At 39.5% G+C, this 9426-nt stretch overlaps 1 protein-coding gene across 2 annotated transcripts in view; it reads right to left on the reverse strand.

Moving 5' to 3' along the window:
- SHROOM3 (shroom family member 3) overlaps nt 1–5109 on the reverse strand; it is a 329233-nt gene extending 324124 nt beyond the window's left edge. The window contains exon 1 of one of the 2 annotated variants that reach the window (XM_040480686.1): nt 4493–5109. In XM_040480686.1, the coding sequence (XP_040336620.1) occupies nt 4493–4660 (168 nt within the window). In that variant the 5' untranslated portion in view covers nt 4661–5109. The remainder of the gene's footprint in view (nt 1–4492) is intronic. The other variant, XM_040480676.1, reaches the window with a different exon arrangement.
- Between the last annotated feature and the right edge of the window lie 4317 nt (nt 5110–9426).

The following is a 9426-nucleotide window of genomic DNA, read 5'->3' on the forward strand; positions in this document are numbered from 1 at the left end:
GCAGGTGCACCCCACCGCAGGTGGGACTGCTCTTTTCAGCCACAATGCAGAGTGAGTCATAATAAAATCATGCTGCCAACTTCCTGATCTATTGAACTACTTGAGCTTCCACATACAATCACTACTAAAAGAAAGTTGCCCTTTCTTTTTGAAGTTCACAGATTACTGAGGCTCTTTCCTCAACCCCGCCTTTCCTTTTCAAGGACAGTAAATCTCAAAGAAAAAGATTTGAAAATGATTTCTTTTATCGCCACCCTTTTGTAGTTCCTTTTCCCCATTCATTCGCCTGTCTCATTTGTACCTAAAGAAAAATAATTCTTCATTCATTATATTGTTATCCATACCTGGCAGCTTATAATTGCTTTTGTATAAGTGTACGTGCCTTTTGCATGTATGATTCGAGGTGTACGATCCTTTCCCTTCCCCTATCATGGGGGTCACCTGACCTTGAGGGAATAGTGGACATCTGGATGCCAATGTACAAGCTGGTGTGCGTTTTTTTTACCATTCTAGAAAGAAGATATGGGATATGCACGATCAGCCACTAAATTTCACTTTAGTCTCAACTCTGGTACAGTCTTTACTTATATGGACTTTCATCAATGCTCAAATGCTCACATGACAGGCAAAATAAAACCCTCTTCCTGCAAAGACATCCACGTTCCAATCCCTGGAAACTGTGAATACATTAGATTATATGGCTAAGGGGAATGAAGTTCGCAGTTGGAATGAAGGTTGTTACTCAGCTGACCTTAGGGAGATTATCTTAGTGGGCCCAATGTACTCTCAAGGGCCTTTCAAATTGGAAGAGGGGCACCTGGATGGCTCAGTTGGCTAAGTATTCGATTCTTGATATCAGCTCAAGTCTTGATCTCAGGGTGGTGAGTTCAAGTCCCACACTGGGCTCCATGTTGTACACAGAACCTACTTATAGAAAACAATAAAACAAAACATAAAATGACGTAGGAAAAGGGAGGCAGAAGTTAGAGATCAGAGTAACGCAATGTGGGAGGGACTTAGCCTACTATTACGGGCTTTGCAAATGGAGGAAGGGGACTGGGCACCAGGGAATGTGGGCGGCCTCTAGAAGCTAGAAAGGGCAAGGAAATAGATTCTCTCCTAGAGCCCTGGTCCCACAGCCTAATTAACACCCAGTGCTAGATCTGTGCTAGAGACCTGTGCTAACTTCTGACCCATAGACCTGTAAGATGCTATCTCTGTGTTGGTTTAAGCCGCTAAGATTGTGGTAGTTTTTACAGCAGCAATGGGAAAGCAATACACGCTCCATCTTGGAGATCTGGAAGGCATCCTCATTTCATGGGACTCTACCTCCCCGCCTGCCCCTGCCTACTGCTCTGTTTCATCTTTGCTCATAATGCCGTAGCAGTTACTGAGCACACTCTCTGTGCCAGGTACTCTGGCAGATCCTGGAAATGCAAGATGAATAAGACATAGCCCACATCCTTTCATTTACTCAACAAATATTTGTGTACCCGGGCTACCCACATTAGATGTGGCAGGAATGAAAACAGTCCCTGCCCTAAAGAAGCTCTCACACTTCTGAGAAGACAACCAACATAACTAAAAAAATTGTGATTTCATATACTATGTGCATGTTCTAAGAGTATAGAAGAGAGACCACCTAACTCAGCTTGATGAAATCAAGAACACTTCAGAGAGAGGAAGAAATGGAGCTTGAATCAATCAGTTCGCCAAAGAGACAAGAGCTTCGAAGAAATGGGACCCTTGAAATGTGGCTAGTGCAGATGAGGAACAGAATTTTAAATTTTATTTCATTTTACTTTTAATTGAAACGGAAGTAGCTGTATGTGGCTGTGGCTACCATACTGGACAGAGCATTTTACACCAGATTATACCCTTGAAAGAGATTACCCTCTCCGTCTCCTTTTGCCACTTCTTTTTTATTTAAAAATTTTTTTTAAGTTTATTTATTTTTGAGAGAGAGAAAGATACAGAGCACAAGTGGGAGAGGGGCAGAGAGAAAGGGAGACACGGAATCTGAAGCAGCTTCCAGGCTCTGAGTTGTTAGCACAGGGCCCAGTGCAGGGCTCAAACCCATGAACCATGAGATCATGACCTGATCTGAAGTCGGACACTTAACCGACTGAGCCACCCAGGCGCCCGTCTTTTTTCCACTTCTTAATGACTGGAAAGCAGATGTTGTGGCAAGTCACCTGGGACGCTGCAGATAGGATATCACCTCAAGGATGGAAGTAAGAGAAGTAGGAGGAACGTGGGTCTGTGACATCATGCAACCATCTTTCAGTTTGGCTTATGCTCAGATTGTTAGGTGAGAGCGACAGAAGCTCCTATGTCATTTAAGCTACTGTTATTTTGGATCTTTGCACAGCAGCCAAATCTGTATCCTAGTACAAATGTCCCTAGAATAATAAAAAGCAATAGCCATGGTCTTTGCTGAGTTTTTGAGCTCCTTTGTGTACCCCGCACTATGCTAATTGCTCTAGATGCATGGTCTCTGGGAGCCTGGCTGGCTCAGTTGGTAGAGAACACGACTCTTGATCTCAGGGTTGTGGGTTTGAGACCCACATTGGGTGTAGAGATTACTTGAAAATAAAATCATAAATGAATAAATAGTCTCATCTAATCTCCATACATTCCAATAAGGGAGATAATAGTACACCCCCATTCTGCAGATTAAATGGAGCCTCAGAGGAGTGGCTCATTAGTGGTAGCATTAGGTTGTCCTACAGCAAACTGTATTCCAGTGTATGGATACATATCTCATCACATAAGGCAAGGGAAATTGGGTATACAACCAGAATTCTAAATGCAGTGTATGTATATTTCTGGCAGACATTCTCAGCTGTCTACCTAGCACCCATTTCCTCCTTCCTCTTGAAAAGAGAACCCCAACTTATTCAGATAGTGGACAGAGATTCCTTGACATCAGGAAAGGGAGGTTCTTATTAAAGAACCCAGGAAAGAAATCCTGACTGGTCTAAACCAGTCATGATAATCTCAGGCCCCTTGGCCAGTAATTGGTCTGAGCACAGGTCCTTGGCACAGTTCTGGTCAATGAGATGTAAGTTAATGGAGGGTGTCCCTTTGCAAACAACAAGCCAAAACCCTGCCCAGAATAAAGATGCAACACTGGAGGTGTGGCATCCATCATGTAACCATGAGGACAAAAGCCAAGATGATGGCAGAGTTGGAGAGGTAACTGAAGTCCATGTAGACATGATTGAGCTGTGGCTCCTAGGGAGGACAGCCTACTTTCAGACTTCTTGCAATATGGGAAAAACACACCCCAATTTACTACTGAGGCCACTGTAAATCAGGTGTCAGTTACTTAGAGCTGGATGCCCCCTAACTGATACACATATGCATACATATCTTTTGTTTTCTTAGAAAAGATAAAGAAAAGTCACAAACCTTAAGATGGTATCCTGCACAGCCTTGACTGCTGGAAACCTGGATCCCATCGGCTCATTCACAGTAACAATCATTTCCGTCTCTCTCAAAACACATGCTTTTGGGTATATGAAAACTAACCTTAAATGGATAGCAAAATTCAGGCGAAATGCCTATTGATCCCTTTCCGACCCTCAACCTAAAAACTTTTCCCCTCAATTGTAAATGTTTCTAAGTAATGCATAATGTGTGAAAAGCGTTTAGGTTCTATTGTTTTAGATTGTTAATATTCTGAAATATTAAAAGAAACTTCTGTTCTCTCTCGATCTATGTAGCTGATGAGAAAAGCGGACATACTAAGCCTAACACATAAAAAGGATTAATTCAGTGGGAATACCTAATCATACCAAAGATAAATAAAGAAGTGAGGCATGTCATAGATGACTAAGGTTTAAAAACTGGTTTAAATAAATACATAGATAAATAAAAGAAGCAGAAATGATGTTTTGTGTTTGATCTATACTGAAAGTTGATTTAATTCTCCTGAGTGTGCAAAAAGGAATAAATAATATTTATGTAATCAGTTATTCCAGAATTATAAACAAATTCTAAAGTATTCTGGAATGCTAGATATGTTCATGTGACGGAGAAAGAGCAGATATTTTTCTAGCCATAGTCTACATAAAGCCCACATTCATAAACATATATCATGCCACCACCTTCACCACGTTGTTAATCTTTAATCTGATTTATAACTGAAAAGATCATGTGGTAGCTGCTTTTACACTATTTCATTCACAAAAAGAGATTATCCATTGAGCAAGCACATTTTTCCCCCGGGATTTCGCAGACTAAACGAGCTAGACACATTTTTTTCTTTCAAACACCAAGCCAATAAGATATATTTCCAGATATAATCTGAAAGGTAGGAAACAGCAAAGTAAGCAACATTCAGGCAATCCTCCGCATGGTGGTGGCATTTTTGACAGACCTGACAGAAGTTTTAAGGTTGAAAAAGTCATATGAATAAAGACAATATTGTAATATTGTAATACTGTAATATTACATTGTAATATTCTTTTTGTAAAAAGAAACATACCTTAGAGATGATTAATGGTTCTCCGTGCTCCAGGCCACCTTTCAAAGTAAAGCCCCAGGGAGCTCCTCCCTGCAGGAACGCTTCTAGATAAATGTACCTGCCCTTGGGGGTCCTGTTGGGGTTCAGTACGGCAGTAGTCTTATCCAGGTTCTCTGTGGCCTTCATCATACCCAACACATGATCCCTGGAGTTAAATTTTAAATGCCTGAAGCAGATTCAGAGTAGTGCTTCTATTCACAACACCTCATCCCATCCTTCATGATACTCGCCGGCCAAAATAAAGAGGTTTTGAGAAACAAATTCTTTCAGATGTAAAATGTTCTTCTGAACTTAAGTCCAAGATGCTGAACCAGGAGGACTTTTCACTCCAACATTTCTGAATGTAAATTCTCCTCCTGGGATCCCGGGATCTCACTGAAGCCCCCCAGTGCTCTATATCTCCCCACTCTGTTCAAAAAACAAAAAAAAAAAAAAAAAAAAAACAACTTCTTTCTGTGTTACTCCCAAGACGGCTTTTATTTCGCATGCACACACCCCAAAACTTTTTCTGTACGTTTTCCAGAGAAAATTCAAAATCAAATTCTCCAGAGAGAATTGCAAAAACTCAAACAAATACCTAATTTTTGATTGATTATCAGCCCTTTCTTCCTCTCCGAGTGAAATTTACCATTACAATAGCCTCCCCTCTCCCCCTAGAAGTAGCTTTAAAAGAAAGAAAGCACTTACTATGCTTCTGCTGGCTTGAGAATTTTCTAACTTGTCCCCAAGAGACAGAGCTGTGCTAAAACTTTTTGCTTATGTTTTTCAGCTATAAGATCATGGTTTGCTTCTTGCAAAAAAAAAAAAAAATAGTTTTTGCAGGATGGACGGAAAAATGAAAAAAGCATGGCAAGTTAATCCCCAGTGGAAAAAAATACCCAGGAGGCGGCTGAGTTCTTTTCTTTGGTATTTTCAGTGATGATCAGCCACTGCTGCTGCCACAGCAGCCACTTGCCTCCTCTGCGTGAAAGAGCAAGGAAGTGAGAGGAAAATGGATTAAGGCAAATAGAGCCACTGCAACCTTTCTGCACAGTGAGCCCTGCCAGGCAGAATTCGGTTCAGCACAAAAACTTGACCAATCCAAACAGTCGCACAGCTGATAAAACGTAGAAAGTTAAAAATACCATACAGATGGCTAATTACCGAGGAGTAATTACATAGAATAGCTCCCACCTTGTACCAATTAAAGCAGAATCCCTGGGGGTGAGACACAGGCATTGGCATTTTTTAAAACTCTGGGCGATTGCGCTGTGCAGCCACGTTTGAGAAGCAGTGCCTGGAGCAGTTTCAGTAAACATTTAAGCGTCAAGGTGGTGGCACCAGGGCTTTATTTTTTTCGTTAGAAGAAAATACCAAGTGTAATACATGACCAGCTTCTCGGCTTGAAATTTGACTCTCCAATCAAATTTCTGCTTGCTTGACTCAAAACAAATAGGAAGCAGGCTTTCTTCTACATTTTAATTGTTATCTACTCCAAGACTATTGTCCATTCTTTAAATGAAAAGGAATATTCTTAACGCCTGGCAAGCAGTAGGTACTCACAGCTGAATGCTGTTCTAACTTCAGGTTGTCAATAGAATTTTGTAATAATGTGACATCCAATTTAACATGACTTCTTTTGATTCAAAATTTGAACAGTGCAAGGTAACTACATATTTTACAAAGCGGTTCAGCCATTAAATTATTAGAACAATTTAGAATTCTTTCCAAGGGATATGTTTGCTAACACTTTTTCTATTTAAAAGTATGTGATAATATGAGTTTTGTTGGTAATGGAGGTTAAAAATTACTGTGGGTTTGGATGCCAATTTAATTTGAGTGTACTTATAATTAATGAAAATATAATAGAGAAGCAGACATAGTATGCAAATAAGTCCAGGTGATATTCAATGTACAACATACAAGTATTATTTGATTTTCAGCAGTAACTTCATCTGAAGGGCTCCATGACCAAAAAACATGGTAAAATCTCATTTTTCTGTAATGATAATATTCTAGTGGAAATATAAAGCATACCAAGTGAAAGTATATGTAAATATTGTCTGATTCTTAACAGTAATTTATGCAATTTTTATTGCTCTTTCCTTTTGCAGCTTAACCTATAAATTAAGAATAAAAGGAGAAACACTGGCTTTTTTTTTCACTTGATTATTCCAAGTGTGTGTCATTAAAAAATTCCTAAGTAAATGAATAATTTTTTTCTGAAAATTATTTTCTGTGGCATTTATGATCTTACTACTCATTCACTTTGTAAAAAGTGGGATTTTATAGAATCAACATTTAATATTAAAAGTAATAAAGCTGAGGGGCGCCTGGGTGGCGCAGTCGGTTGAGCGTCCGACTTCAGCCAGGTCACGATCTCGCGGTCCGTGAGTTCGAGCCCCGCGTCAGGCTCTGGGCTGATGGCTCAGAGCCTGGAGCCTGTTTCCGATTCTGTGTCTCCCTCTCTCTCTGCCCCTCCCCCGTTCATGCTCTGTCTCTCTCTGTCGCAAAAATAAATAAACGTTGAAAAAAAAATTTTTTTAAGTAATAAAGCTGAAAACAAAAGGCAAAAGAAAAGGGAAAAAAGTAAGCAATGAAGATATACCACCTGGTGCTTATAGACTGATGAAACCTCTATTTTATATTCTTGTCAAAAATATTGAGGGACTAAATATTTAATGAAAATTGATATATACTCTGAAAAAAATGTCAAAATTCATTTGGCAGATATGTAGAATAGTAACAGATAGATCGAAGTTAGACAACTTTTTTCCCCATCTTCCACCACTCAGAGTCAAAGAATGTATCCTTGTTTCTAGAGGTAAGCACACAGAGGCCAGTAAAAGGTTAACCGATGTGGCCAGAGTCATCTTTCAAGCAGCATAAACGGGCATAAAATTAAAATCTTCAGACACTTAGGAATGGAATCTCAGTGTAAGGTAGGTCTTTTGCATAATTTATGGCAAAGAAACAACTTTCTATGAGGCCAGCATTGCTAATTCATAGGAAGAACTTTTGTTAGGGCACATAATTGGGACCCAAACTCTAATTAGAGAATGAAATTAGACCCCAGCTCCTCCCAAGGGAAAGAGAAACAGCCCTATTGTCTCAAGATGCTGACAGTAGAAGGGACAGGATTCTGAGAACAGCTTAGTTTTCTTTCTAAATCTTTGCCTTCAGATTCAGGCGTTCTGATGAAGGATTTGCTTTTTGTCTGCCTGGTATCTCTCTGGGGAGCCACTCCTCCACCTATCCTGTGGTGCTGGTGGGCTGACCCTGCTCTTGGGCTCCAGGGGTGGACATATGATCCAGGCATCAACTGCCCTTTGGCTCAAATGATTGGCATATGGATGGGCATGTGACTCAAGCTGGGCCAATGTAATAACTAGAAATTGCATCAGAGCTATCGCTAAGGAGCATTCTCTCCTATGGGATTGCTAAACTGATAGGTTTAGCAAACCTGGAATTGCTGGAGGCCATCCTTGCAGTCACAAGCCTCAGAAGAAAGACAACCCCTAGGAAATCAGTTCAAGATAACGTAAATCATCGGTGTTCTGGGTCCAACCAGACCTCATTTAAACCAGCAGCAACTCTCTAACTTCTTGGTTTCAGGACGATTTTATCTTAAATATCAATAATCTTAAAAATTATTGAGGACTCCAAATAAATTGTTTATGTGTGTTATATCCATCGGTGTTTCCTGTATTAGAAAATTAAAACAGAAAAGAACATTTAAAATATTTATTAATCATTTTAAAATAGAAAAGCCATTATATGTTAAAATGACTAACACATTTTGCTGAAAGATAACTATATTTTCTCAAACAAAAAATAAATCACTGAGAAGCATGACATTGTTTTACATAGTTGCAAATCTCCTTCGTGGCCAGTTCAGTAGAAGATAGCAGGATTCAACTATCTTTCTGCATTCTATCTGATGGATGTCACAGGTCATGTAGTCACTGGAAAATTCCACTACACACTTGTGAAAGAACAAGCAGACAAAGGCAAACAATGTCTTAGTTTTTACGAAAACGATTTTGACCTTACGAAACCCAAAGGGTCTCAGGGATCCCTTGAGGTCCCCACATCACACTTTGAGAATTGCTGCCTTAACCAGATACAGCCATACCTGAAGCCATCACACTACTACTAGTTGTATGAGACCATAAATATCTGTTTAATTTTTTCCTTTAAACAGCTAGAGTTGGTGTCCTGCGACTTGCAATTGAAAGAGTTCTAAGCAATACACAATGAAATCCTTCATGGTTCTTCCTGCTTTGGGAGACAGTTTAAGGAAGCTGAGTGCAGTCTCAGAGATGTAGCTTTGCATCTTTTCTCCCTTTCTACTGCTTCCCGTCTTCTTAGAATTACTCCTTTTTTAAAAAATCGAATTGGCTTTATTCCACCATTCATGAATAGGACAGCAACCCCTCTAGGGAGTAGAAAGGAGCTCCCAGAACTACTATTTTTAACCAAATTCTTTCTTCATGACAAATAGATTCAACACAGCTCACAACTTCACTTTCTGTCTCCACATGAAAAATCCCCACTGTTGGTAACCAAGTTCATCATATTGCTCTGTTACTGCGAAGATTGCCCCAGGGCAGAAAATATTTTAATCATATTGACTCTCCCGTTTGCCTGACATTCCTATACCAAACACTTACAAATGTCATTTGCCTACTCACTGTTTTGACTTGGAAATCATGCATCACTCTATTTGCTAACATCATTTAAAGAAAAATTGACTTATTCTTCTCAAAATTTTAATTTTTCATAGTAATGTTTAATGCTTTTATCTTTATCTTTGCTGGGATTTTAAGTATGATTTTTTTAACTGAGTGGATTTTTTAATGCCTCTCAATTTAATCTTCCGAAGATTAAAAATGCCCCTAGATTATCTCCGAAAA

The sequence above is a fragment of the Herpailurus yagouaroundi genome, unplaced genomic scaffold (genome assembly GCF_014898765.1).
Source record: "Herpailurus yagouaroundi ecotype Mexico unplaced genomic scaffold, PumYag 28, whole genome shotgun sequence".
Lineage (NCBI taxonomy): Eukaryota > Metazoa > Chordata > Mammalia > Carnivora > Felidae > Herpailurus > Herpailurus yagouaroundi.